This window comes from Pleurodeles waltl, chromosome 4_2 (assembly GCF_031143425.1).
Source record: "Pleurodeles waltl isolate 20211129_DDA chromosome 4_2, aPleWal1.hap1.20221129, whole genome shotgun sequence".
NCBI lineage: Eukaryota > Metazoa > Chordata > Amphibia > Caudata > Salamandridae > Pleurodeles > Pleurodeles waltl.
This window is the reverse complement of record NC_090443.1, coordinates 816,588,015-816,602,293: the sequence shown is the minus strand read 5'-3', so window position 1 is coordinate 816,602,293 and position 14,279 is coordinate 816,588,015. Positions and strand designations below refer to the sequence as shown.

Sequence of the window (14,279 nt, the reverse complement as noted above, 5' to 3'; positions counted from 1 at the left end):
AACTATTAAAAACAAGCATTGGTAAAGCCAATACCTGTCACCGTTGCCAATGTCTTTTAGCCATGTAGTAAAGCAGTGAGATTATTTTCTGCTGTCACAGAAAACGCGTTTTCAGGAACAATGGCAATAACACCTTGTCAGCAAAGGTAAACCAACAAGAAGTTAAATAACACATTTATGCATCAATCTTTTTTTAATGAGGGCAGGGTATTTCAGCCAAAGGCTGAGGGTGCTAGCCAAAGCACATTAAGTAATAACAAAAATAAATAATAACTGCCATCTGAAATGGGTGTGAGGGCCTCAATCTTCCTAAAGCGGTCTGAAGGATCATAGCATTGCTATGATATCTAAAAACACATATATAAATAAAAGACATTTATGGAAAAAACTCACTTGTTTAATTATCTTGCCTCAGATTCAAAGTTCACCATGTTGACCCCGCATGAAGACACGCCAGAAAAGCCATGTAGAGTAAGGAGCACAGAACTGACTACATCTTTTTAGTATCTTGGAACTCACTGGTGTGACTTTTGGGTGTGTTATTTTACAGAGGGGAGTGAACAAGCGGGAAGTTGGTGAGGCCAGAATGGGGACAGCAAAAACAGCAGAGGGGGCGGACCGGACATGCAACAATGTAGAAGGGGGTGGGCGGCAGGGCAAGCAACAATGTGGGAGGAGGGAAAGAGGAAGGGGGTACCAGTAAAAGGAAAAAAATGTAGCAGTGGAAGGACACTGGGAAAGGGAAGCAGTACGGAAGAGCACTGATTAATAAATCAAGTCAGTACGTGGTCCATGCTCCAGGGAAGAAATAAACAGAGACACAAACTGAAAGCTGAAATACCAATGAAAAGCAAGATAATAAGACTGACAATGAAGCAGGTAATGGGAAGTAATGGGTAGGCTCAAAGCCCTTTTAAGATTTGTTTTTAAGTGCTAACAAAAATCTTTCAGAAGGGACAGCAAATCTGTTGTCAAAGGCAAGACCTACAAAATAAATAATTGAATTGTATTTGAATCTTCTGACAAAGGCACAGGTATTGTCAAAATATCAAGGTACCAGTATGACATGGAAAATGGCAGGACACAGTTATTTATCACGTTTGCCACTTCCGTCAATCTTACAAAAACAGATGCAAGGACTCAGTTTGCTTCTCTGGAGTATCATGAAAAGTACCTGTATCGTGGTAGCACACATGCTCAAACAGGGGTATGTGAATTTGCACTGTATTCCGCACAGGTGTTAACTCGACAAATTACCACATTTGCTGCAGACAGCCCAACGGGCAGGATTTTAAGAAATAACCCTATTTTACAATTAGCAGAATATAATCATTATATTGACACCATGCTCATTTTATGGAATACAAATTTGACCATTTTTAACCTGTGGCATGTGTAGAACTACAGTCAATTATTCAATCTAAATATATATACTTCAGTCAGTGATTTCCTAGAGCACGATAGCCAAGCTCTCTGTAATAGCATATAAGCAAAACCTACACAACACAACATGTTCCTCAGTTTTCAGTCTTGCCAAGGCAACCTGCCATGAGGCCAGTTACTTAATATTAGGCTTAACTGCACTCAAAAACAATTTTTCCCACACTCAGGTTGTTCACTAAAATTATGCTTCTGGCTACCATAAACACCCGACACCCGGTAAAATAGTCTTACAAAACTACCTCGTTGAAAGACTCGGGTGTGTTCCTTAACCCACTAAAAAATTCACCAGACAACCCAGTAGTCTACATGAGCACATTCACACTTAAGAAATGAAAACATTGACAGCTTCATTTATACTTGACCTCGAATGTGGTAGTTTTTTCGCCAATTGTCCTCTCATGCAAAGTTAACAATTCCGCATGAGCTGGCAATGGTTGTACGCCAGATTTTTTTTAAACTGCATCTTTTGCCAAAGATGTGGTTTTCTGGCGAGTAAGATGCGCTAAGATGGCGGATATGTTCTGCAACTAGCAATGTGTGTAGTTTGCATCCAAGTGTGCATGTGTGAGTGATGCTTATGTGTGTGTATGCGAGTGTATTATTATGGGTGTGTTTGTTTTGCGTGGTTGTATATCTGCTAGTGCAGCTGTGTTTATGTTTATTGTGTGTGTATGGTTGAATATGTGCAAAGCCTCCTTACTGGAGAGCCTGGATTCGGAAACCTCTGCTCACCTTGGGCTCATATATGGCCAAGTGGTTGCACAAGATCATGAGCTGGGCCGTTAAGAGCAGAGGTAAGAACCGCTTGTCTAGCAGTTCCTCCCCCTTGAGAAGTGAAAAATACATTTGAAAATGCCAAAACCGTCACCTTGACCCAGGCGGTGTTTTAATGACATGCATCGCCATCCAGTCAGTGCCTTGGTCAAATATAAATGGTAGGTAAGAGGGAAAAGTGTGATAAAAAGCAGAATATAAAATGACAATTGTAACACACTTTTTTCTCACCTTCCAGTCCAGAACTCCTAATTTTTTGTTAAGCTTTAACCACCCCTTTTCTTTTGGTGCGGGCAAGGTTTAAATATGAGGAATAGGTGCGAAGCATCAGTGCACGTTTTCCTCATATTTTATCCATGTCCTCTGTAGTGTCGCGCCAGTGATGACTCTGTGCGCCGGACACTGACTAAGTTGTATGGTGTAGAGGGGTGTGACCTCTCCCTACACCTCGTGGTGTTTCCCCCTGTCGAGGGGCCTGCAGTCTGGTTTAACCCGAGGTCATGTGACCCGGGTAATAAAAGAGCGGCCGGCCGAGGGGCGTGGGCAGAGCTCGCCGCATCAGACACGTAAGACTACTGTGTCTGAGGGCGGCTGCTGTGGACACGCGTCTGTCCGAGACCCGTTGTTTAAAAACAAAATACCTGTGTCCGCTATCATCATTTAGTGGTAGTGCCGGCCGTCACCGACACTACAATTTGGCGACGAGGGTCCAGAACCCTCAAAGCCTTCCTCGCGCTACCCTGCGGCAGCCGCAGCGTGCGGTGCTCGTGCCTGGGGGATGCTGAAGGCTCTGAAAATAACGTGTTGCCCAGCAACAGCGTCGCTGCCGCGGCCTCGCTCCAAGGATCAAAGGAGCATCGAGGCCGGCAAGCGATCAGCTGAGAGGGCGTGTCAAAAAAAAAAGAAAATATACTAAGAAGGAATGGATTTTCTTTTTTTCCCTACCGCACTGGGAGATTGATTCAACTACACCAAGTGAGTAAAGACTGCCTCTTTGTGGAAAAGTACGAGATTTCCAGGCATAGGAACCCAAAAGGCCACTGAAAATAATAAATTTTAGCTGCCAAGAGCCCTGATTATTAAAGTACAACACATGCTGTGAATGCCTGCAGAGGGAGACCCAGATGACTGAGTGCTGATAAAACTGGACACAAGCCTCTTTTGCTCCCCCAAAAAAAAAAAAAAAAAATAATAATAATTCTGCGCTGCCAGAGACACGGCCCGGAGGCATTTTTCACAGGTCTCACGCCCACACCCTTTTTTGTAGGTCGTCATGTCTGTAATACCACCCATAGAACCATTTGTGGAGGAAGGAGCTCCATCAGCACAAGCTCCAAACTGGAGAGACTGGGTGGCAAGAGTCATATTGTTTTTTGAAGCAACGAAGGTAGAGGACGATCAGAAGAGGGCAATGATCATTCACCTAGGGGGAAAGGATATCTACAACATATCCAAGAACCTTCAAGAAGATGTCCCTAAAACGCATCACACCCTGATAGCAGCACTGTACAACACTCATCTCTACCCCCACGTAATTCTAAGCTGTTTCACTATATGCCACTCAACTCTATGTCACTACATTGGATGCCAGTAACACTCAACCTAATCCACTGTATGTGACTCCACTGTATGCCATTCCACTGTATGCCAATCCACACTATGCCACTACACTCTGTGCTGTTTCACTGTACGTCACTCCACTCTACAAAACTCCACATTACGCTATTACACTGTTTGCCACAAAAGTCTACTACACTTTACCTCGCTCCGCTCTACAGTATTCCACTCTACAACACTACACTCCATGGCACCTCCAGTGTACATCACTCCAGTCCACTCCACACTCCTCTGCACTACTTCACATTATGCCGTTCCACGCTACTCTTTTACACTCTGCGCCTCTCCACTCTATGCCACTCCACTCTATCCCACTCCAGTGTATGATATTCCACTGTGCCACTCCAGTATACACAACTCCCCTCTATGCCACTCACGCTAAGCTATTCCAATGTACACCACTACACTGTACCTAATGACAATCTATGTGGGTCCACTCTACAGCACTCCACTGTATGCCACTCTACTCTGTGCTGCTCCACTGTGAGCCACTAAACTGTACACTATTCCACTGTACGCCACTATACTCTAACACACTCCATTGTATGCATTGTATGATGCTCAACTGTATGACACTTTGGGGGTCATTCTAACAGCAATGCACTCTACACTATTCCACTGTATGCAACACCACTGTATGACACTCCACTCTATACTATTCCACTCTATGCCACTCCACTCTATGCCACTCCACTGTACACCACTCTAATATACTGTAATTTATGCCACCCTGCTGTAAGCCACTCCATTCTTAGCCACTGTATTCTGCTTCACTTCTCTGTACGCCACTCCACTGTACACCACTCCTCTCTATTCCACTCCAGTCTATGCCATTGCACAGTATTCCACTCCAGTGTAAACCACTCCACTCATCGCTTTTTCCAATGTATGGCACTACACTGTACCTCACTCCACTCTATGCTAGCCCACTCTACAACACTCCACTGTATGCCATTCCACTGTGCGGCACTCTATGCAATGCTATTCCACTGTATGACACTACACTCTAACACACTCCAGTCTACACCAAAGCACTGTACACCACTCCACAATACACTATGCCACTGTATAATGCTCAACTATACGATTCAGTCTACTTTACTCCACTGTATGCTATTACACTATACGACAATATACTTTTAAACTTTTCCAAGGTACACAAATGCACTATACTCCAATCCAATCTACGACGATCCACTCTACCCTACTACACTCGACCCTGTTCCTCTGTGTGACACTTCAGTGTATGCCACTCCACTACATGTGACTTCACTCTACCTCATTACACTTTACACCAGTAACACTTAGGCCCTTATTACGACATTGACGGTATTTTGGCAAGACCGCTGCACTAGCGGGCGCCGAAATACCACCAATGATGGCAGTCTCCTGACCACAGTATTAAGAGGCTCACACAGGAGACCACTGAAATACGGCCACATTACAGCCACCACCAGGCCGAGTGACAGTGCGAGAGAGGCGGTCCCACCACCTGCACCGCCACGACGTGAAGACTCTCCCCGCTATATTATGTGCCACATTTCAGCACGGCGGATACTGCACGGAGATGAACCCTTTGCGGTTCACACCGCTGCGCACAATCCAATGGTAACGTGTTGATGTCAATGGGGGACTGAGGCCCATGGGTGGTGATGGGCAGGTATGCGGTGGCTGTCACCGCCACCATCTCCCCCCTCCCAGATGACCTCCTCAATCTGGGCTGCAGTGTGGCCCTGTCAGGAAGGTGGGTCGACTCTAATGGGAGAGTAGGTGTGTGTCTGACATGCATGTGTGTGGGGTGTGCTTGTGTGTGCGTGTGTGCATGTATGTGTGTCTGTATGGGTGTGTGGAGGTGTGGGGGTGCGAGTAGGGGCGACACAAATGATTATTCCTGTTGCCGAGTACGTAACAGCCAGGGTTTTTGTGGCTGAGCAACCGTCCCCAAAAAAAAACCTGGCGGTAAGCACCCTTGTAATATGGCTGGCGGTGTGAGGCATGCCGTTGGCCCAGGGGAGACCCCTGCCAGCTGCGGCGGTCCACTCGAACTGGTGGGCCTGGCGGCAATGTGGCCACATTGCTGTTGGCCACACCGCCTTGCTCCTGATACGTGGGTCTGCACTGCTGGGTCTGGAGTGGTGAGACTGCCACCTCCACCGTAACGGTCCTCGAACTGCCACGGTCGTAATGAGGTCTTTAGTGTTATTCCACTCTACACCACTCTACTGTATGTTACTCCTCTGTATGCCACTCCACTCTATGGTATTCCACTGTACCTCACTCTACTCTGGAACAGTTCACTCAACGCCACTCCACAGTATGCTATCACAATGTACACCACTACAGTCTATCCCACTACACTCTATCCTACTCCACTCTGCCACTCTGCAACACTCCACTGTACAGTATTCCAGTGTACAACACTCCACTGTACGCCACTCCACTCTATGCCACTCCAGTCTACTATATTCCACTGTATGTGCCTACACTGTACCTCACTCCACTCCACTCTACTTTATGTTACTCCACTGTACAACACTCTACACTATTATACTTTATGCCTCTCCGCTCTATGCCACTCCTCTGTCCGCCACTCCACTCTCTGCCACTCCACTCTATTCCACTCCAGTCTAATCCACTGCACTGTATGCCATTCCACTGTATGCCACTCTACCCTATTGCAGTTCACTGTACACTATTACAAGGTACATCACTGTATTCTACACTATTCCACTGTACACCACTCAACTCTATGCAATCCACTGTACCCTACTACACTGTAGCCTGTTCCACTGTACAACACTCCATTCTATGCCACTGTGGTGTACGCTGTTCCACTATATGGCACTCTACTCTACGTCACTACATTGTACACAAGTGACATTCAATGTTATTTCACTCTATATCACTCTACTATATGCTATTCCACTTTACACTACTCCACTCTAGAACACTCCACTCTATGCCAGTCCACAGTATACTGTAACACTGTACATCACTACAGTCTACCCCGCTATGCTGCACCCTGCTCCTCTTTGCAACACTCCACTGTAGAATTCTACTCAACAACACTCCACTCTATGCTGCTACACTGTATGCCACTCCACTCTACACCACTTCAATCTACACTGTTCACTGTATGCCACTTCACTGTATCTCACACAACTCTATGCCACTCAACTATATGCTATTCCACTCTGTCACTCCTCTCTACCCACTCCACTGTACACTTTTCCACCTTATCCCACTCCAGTATATGCTGCTCCATTCTAAGCCATTCCACTCTATGCTGTTCCAGTGTACTCAACTACACTGTATATCACTCCACTCTACACAGCCCATTCTAAACACTCCACTCTGTGCCACTCTATGCTATTCCACTGCATGCCACTACATTCTAACACACTCCAATGGGAACGTGTTGATGTCAATGGGGGACTATACCACTGCATTGTACACCACTCCACTGTACACTACTCCAATGTATGCTGCTCAAGTGTAAGACACTCTAGTCTACAATACACTCCTGTACACTATTACACTATGCTCCAATACACTCTACACTATTCCACTGTACGCAACTCTACTCCATGACACTCCACTCTGCCATTCCACTCTACGCCACACGATTCTACGCCACTCTAATATATGCTATTCAAATGTATGCCACTCCACTTATGCTATTCTACACTATACCACTCCACTCTATGCCACTTCACTCTATACTACCCCACTCCAGTGTATGTTTTTCAACTGTATGCCACTCCACTCTAAGCCAATCCACTCTACGCTATTCCAGTGTATGCCACTACACTGTATCTCACTCCACTCTGTGCCTGTCCATTCTGCTAAAGGTGGTTCATAAATTATAAATTGAAAGTATAACTATACCTGAAGAATTTCTAATGCTTGTGAATTTTAGGTTTGGTTTGTATAAAAGAATAAATAAAGTCTTCCTAAGTACAACGCAGGTTAACCTTTGTTTTTTCATTGAATATTTATATGTATGATGCTTCTATTGCTTGTACAAAATTAAGTGCAGTACAAACCCATATATCACAGATTTATGAAAATATTGCATGGTTGCTCATGAAATACAGATTTATTTCATCATCATAATGACAACACTTAAACCACTCTGCTGTGCAATAACACTTTCACGGCTTCTCTGATTAAGGAGCATGGTTATGCTAATTATGTGGCGAAAAATGTAATTATGCAAAACATTTTTGGCAGAATCATTAGTAACACTAGTTTTTGTGAAATCTGAAAATCGTGCAATATCTGTGGCAACTTATGTAGCAAATACTGCAAATCCATAAATGTGCAGTAAATCCTGACGCTACAGAAACACTTAAGGACAATGGTGCTCACCACTGTTTTATCAACAATATACGCATGAAAGTTGAACAAAATCTAATCATATTCACTACCCATTTTTAGCTGCAGAAATAAGCTTTTTCAAGCTAGATCCCCTAAAATAACCAGGTAGTAGAATAAACAGATGCCAGCTAATATCTAATATGGTCCTTTGTTTTTGTGGGCTGATATTTACAAAATAACTCATTGGGGATTAATTGAGGTGAGCAGAAAGGGTTGTTCAAAGCGTTTTGCCTCATATGTTAGTAATACTTCATTATACTTTGCAGTCTCTTGCAGAAAGTAGATTTGCATAAGTCTGCAAAACACATTTTGCCCAAGTATTTTCCTACACAGAAAAAAATAGTTAATTGGGCAACTGAGCAGAATGTGTGACTTTTGTGAACTGTTAGGTTTATCAACCACTCCCACCTTCATGGGAAAGTATGAAAACCGAACACCCCAGAAACAGGTAGCTCTGACTGTTGGTTGCATCATAGGTGACTGTCCAGTTTTGCATTGCCTAAGAAGCATCCCTTGTTACAATTTAAAATCTGAAAGGTAATAGGTACTTTCAAAATGTGATTCTGTATACCTCACTTTTTTCTAACCTAAGAAAGGACCGTGAGCCTCCTCAATATTGTCTTTATTCAACAGAACTTGAATTGGACAACATAACTTATATTACTTCAACACCAAGTTTCAGCAGCCATCAGTTGGTTTGATTGTGGGCTTAGATTTTAATTCCTCAATGAGAATGCTGAAACATTTTACTAATGTGCGGTCTGACTGACTCTGTGTGTGTGTGTGTGTGTGTGTGTGTGTGTGCGTGTGTGTGGGATTGATGAATTTTAGCAGTAACCATGTGCGGTTTTTTTACGAGCTCTAACATAAAAATATGCATATTTAAATCAGCAGCTTCTGGAACCCCATCTGTTTCAATTCAGCCTGATGTTTCTGGACCCTGGGAGTGGGGAAATACATCTGGTACACAAGGTGAGTTCTTTACTGTTTTAATTTGTAAAAGCTTCATTGTAAACACGAATATTATTCCGGTTTCCATCCACATTACAACATCTCTAACTGCACTTGAAAAAGACCTAAAGCAATTTCTTCTTATTCCTAAACTCCTTCCTAGTGACTTTTAGCTCCTGGATCTCTTCTATGAAACTTAAAGCCACTTTAAATTACCTCCTCCGTTTTCCTTACTGACCTTCGTATCTGCACCAGTCATTTGATGGATCTTACATTATTATGTACGTAGTTTTGATTTAACATAGTTTATCTTGTGTGTATTCTTCCCTTATACTTTTGTGTCACATTACTACCTAGGTTTTATACTCCATACAATATTATATGTAAGCCACTCTGATGCTCTTGGATCTTCTATGTGCCAAATAAAAACAACAAATAAATTAAATAAATTAAAATAAATACTTACGACATTATTACACAGGTGCATGCATGTATAATGCACAATTGTCCAAAATTTGTAGGTCTGCAGCTTTGCACCTAATTCCCCAAATAAAGCATTTATTTTAAGAGTGTGATGTTTAAGCAGTGCTCTCAGACATGTTTATGACAGGTCTGGGCACACCTGTTGAATGATTTAATTGCCTATGTCAGTCTCCAGGATTAGTCTCTCTGAGCCCAATTAGAAATGGAAGTTGTAATTCTGCAACCACATGTATACACATTCACATCAAAGCAAATTTATGTATTTTGGCTATCACAAAGTTTCCATAAGTACACAGGGGAAATAGGAATAGTTGCAAGCTCCCAGATGTACCCCATGACAAATGTCAATGAATTTACATCTGTGACTTTGCATTAATTAATGTGCAAATGGGTATGTGGAAATGCCATTACATTTTTTCACAATGTCGTTTTTTTCTTTTCTTTTTTTCACCATGGGGGACAATACATGTCCCCAGAGAGGAACTCCTTTTGGTTGTCCTACACTGGAATGGGATTAACTTGTCAGGAGGAAATCTCCAGAGATTTACAGGGTAGGAATGGATGGTAAAATGCCCACAAATGTGGATGTTCACAAACCTTCTATGACATCCTCCTTCTTCAAAGTCACCTTGCCAGCCTTGGAGTAAAATGTAGGCATGCACAGCATTGGTGTAAGTTGTACATTTAAACACAAATGGCTTTATGAAACCCAATATGTTTAGATTTAAAGCAAAATGCTACAGTCATACTTATCTGTTTTGACCTGAAGTGTTGCTAATAAGACAATTATTTACATTAGTGTCTGCTTAACCATAGTGTAAGACAATATAATAATGAATTTCAAACTCAAGGTCTAAATATGTTTTGGGGGTTAGCTTTGAGAGGAAATAAGCACAACATTTGTTTATTAAAGAAATTAATACAATTGTGCAAGCCATGACACACTTCATGTATGAACATTAGAGCATTTGTACCTCCTTCCAGTTAGGTGCCTTGCTCACCACTTCAATGCAACATATTATTAGAAGATAGGTACTTTCTTATCTATTGTACGAATGTGTACATAGTTCTAAATTAAGGGATCCTACATGCCCTTGAGAAAGCTCTTGACTCTTTTGGGTAACCAATGGGCTGAAACAGGCCAGTACTAAGCAGGATTATTGAGTCATAATACTAGTTACACATCTGTTTTGTCTGATTTTAATCTTACTCTGGGCATCTGCCAATAAATAAATAACTTTGGAATTTACCCTGAGGTAATTTTATTGGATGTCTGAATTCCTGGTATGTCCAGTAATTCTTATTACAAACCCCCTCACTTAGAGGTTGAGTCACCCAGGTAGTACTATCTTATCTGCGTGATATGCAATTATTTTTAATCTCTTACTCTCCTTGTGTGGTAAGGGCCTCATTGTAATTCGAAATTTCAACAGTTTATTTAGAATATATCTTGATGCACAAGACTCTTCCTCTTCCAGTGAGCATTCCAATTTAGCTTTGCTTCCAAGCATAGACACTTTCAACTGCAACATATCAAAATCATTTTCATTACAAAATGGGATGAAATTCACAATTTAGCAGTTAAATCCTGTTACCTGCCAAATTGGAATTTACAACTAATGTGGTACAACTGCAGTCATGATATTTCCAAATTGCACTGAAGAGTCAGCTGAAAATGTGGACAAAGCATAGGAATCAGTTTCAGAACACTGATCCCCATGGTAATTCACGATTCCTTATGGGCTGCTAAAGGTAAAACTCAGAATACCATGGTATTCCTGGCTCTTGGAATTATTGATACCTGTTTTATCTCAGTAATTCCAGGTACAGAAATACTGCTTTGGTATTTCTAAATCACTTGTGATGAGGGCCTATATCTGGGTACATCCCGTCAGTAAGGTGGAAGTAGCTCTGACCAAGTGTATCACATCTTTCATATTCCTGCATAGTGGATGCTAGGCATATTCCACTATAGGTCTAGGGCTAATATATGTGCACTTGTGAGCGCTTGGTGTAACGTTCAACAGACCTTGTATAGACAGCTCAAAACTACCCCAATCTATAAAATGGCTAACATTCTGCCCATTGGTGGAGGAATGCCAGAGTGCTGGTTGAGAAAGCTTATAGTGGCTATCAAAACAGCAAACCCCTGTTTGTCCACACTCATCATTAACCTTGCAAAATTCATGTAGTACCTAAGTAGTACTCACTGGTATTTTACTGGGGAATAACCTCACTCTTTTCATGCAAAAAGACAGTTACAAGGTGGTTCAGTCTACGCTCAGCTGGCATTTATTGTTTCATGATATCCAATTTGGCTTTAGACACAATTTCTATATGGTAGAATATTCAGCGCTGATCATGCCTTTGGCAAGCTGATTAGCTGTTGGTCTAAAACAATTGTATCATGGGTTTTTCATTGAAAGATCATATAGGTTTGTGGGACTCATGGGCTTTACTGATCATTTCTGTGGATCTGCTAATAAAATGTTTAAAAGGATCTGGTCACCCATTTGTGCCTGTACCCTATATTCCTATATTGATTCCTCAAAATCTGCATTATGTTTTATTGAACCCACTTAGCTAGGCCACTCCACCTGTGAAGAAATCCAAAAACAGTATATTGCCCATTTACCTTTTCTGAAGAACAGTCAGTAGGATCTTGCAAGGCCACATTTGTGAAGATGCTTCTTACAGTGTCCAACAGAGTTATACACTACACCTAGTAGGTAGGGCTTTATTTGTTTGTAAATTAGGTCTAATTACAACTGTCTGAAATCTAGAAGGATACCATGTTATATTCATAGAATCTATCAACAAGGCATATAAGTTGTGATAGTGATACCATCCTGATCCTGTAATCAAGAGCCTGTTACTGCTATAATGAGACCCTCAGTGCCTGCTAAAGTGAGACCTTCAGGTAGCCATCCATGTCACTACTACAGATTCACCCATAGGCCAAGCCATTTGTTTTTTTTTCCAGAGGGTTCAAGTTTCTGCCCTTTTTGTAGAGCATAATGTAAGGTCCTTAATTATGAAGGTGAAGGGGACATCCAACAGATGTACCATGCGCCACAGGAATTCCTAATATATTTCCATAAATCAGATCGATCTCTGCACTTAAGAGCAGGAAGTGTGTGGTACGAGCAGTGATCGTGAAGCATCCATTTTGCGATTGTTGTCATCCCTTTCAAACCACTTGTATATATTAGTACTTTTTATGCAAGTTGAGACCCTGGATCTGCAAGGTCAAGAGGCGCTTTTGTTCTATTTGCTTTGTGCCAGGAAGAATAATTTGTCATTAAATTCTGTCCTTAGAACATTAGGCCTGTTCATTGCTCATAAAGAATCAGCCTGCAGAATAGCTACTCCAATGTTGTTTGTTATTGCCTCAAATTATGTGATGGTAACACAAAATGGAGCATGTCTGTCGAATAAGGCTGGAATTCGTATTAAGCAGTATTAAGCAGTAATCGTTTTAGTATTACCTTCCTCTAGATCTTAGCTTTTTCTTGACTGCATTTTCTTGATCCCCTCCCCATTACTTTCAGCCCCTTCTTTTTACTTTTGTAATGCATGATCGCTTCAGAAGCAATTTTTTAATTTTAATCTTCTGTACTTGAAGAAGTCATTTGTCTTTGTACAGGCAAATATATGTTCACTCCCATGGCTGGGTTTGTAGTGTGCTACCTGACAGAACTGGTACTGGCCCAGCTCCACCTTCTCTTACATTCCATCTATTTTTCCTAGTTTATGTAAACATCCACATTCAACTGATAGGTTCAGAAAATTATCTATTCATTTTAGTGGCTGCAACTAATCTAGTAGAAAGCATTTCCTGAAAAATGAGTCATTCTTGCGAGAATGTCCCCTTCTTTTGTCCACTGAGAGCTCTAAGATTAGGAAGGTATGTCTTTACAAGGTATTTCTATAGTGTGAACTTAGCCAAAATGTAGCAGACTACTGTACATAGTAAAAGACAAGCATAAAGTAAACGAGTAATAGGAGAGGGAGCTAGTTTGTTGTAGGTTAATGCATTGTGATTTTATATATTTTAAAGAAAGGGGCAAGTCTCCACCTCCTTCCTAAATTGGAGCAATGTTGAACCAGTTCTGATGGATAGGGAGATTTTGTTCCAGATCCTTGGGGTGCATACAAGAAAGAGGCCTACTATCTTGAGTCCTTAGGAGTAGTAGTTTTTCTCTCTAGTTGCAGTGCCCCTTTAATAATGCAGGTTACTTCAAAATGTCATCTAATGCTGATTCCATATCTCCTAGGCCCACATTAGTGAAGACCACACTAAATATTAATTCCCAATCACCTGCACCATACTTGCTGGATGCCCTAGTACAGAGGTGCTTAACCTTTTGTCTTTTATGGACTCCCACGTAATCATTATTCAAACCAGGGGACCCCAACTAAATCATTGGAATGTGGAGCCCCCAATGAGTCATTACTGGAAGCCGGGGTCCTCAGCCTAAGCACATTCGCTGATTTGAACAGAAAAACAATACACATTAAATACAGAAATAAGCATTCATCAAACAAATGATAAATTATTTGATTTAACCCCTAGGGTGCCTGGGATGAGCTGGTTATGTCCTCGGCCAGGGCGCTCGGGTGCCGAGGAC

General features: G+C 42.0%; 1 protein-coding gene across 8 annotated transcripts in view; it reads left to right on the top strand.

The window, feature by feature from the left end:
* The window catches only part of DNAJC6 (DnaJ heat shock protein family (Hsp40) member C6), a 482,733-nt gene that overhangs the window by 366,633 nt on the left and 101,821 nt on the right, over positions 1-14,279 (top strand). For 5 of the 8 annotated variants that reach the window (XM_069232501.1, XM_069232498.1, XM_069232499.1 and 2 more), the window contains one exon: positions 9,106-9,186. In XM_069232501.1, the coding sequence (XP_069088602.1) occupies positions 9,106-9,186 (81 nt within the window). The remainder of the gene's footprint in view (positions 1-9,105; positions 9,187-14,279) is intronic. The other 3 variants (XM_069232500.1, XM_069232497.1, XM_069232495.1) reach the window with 1 other exon arrangement.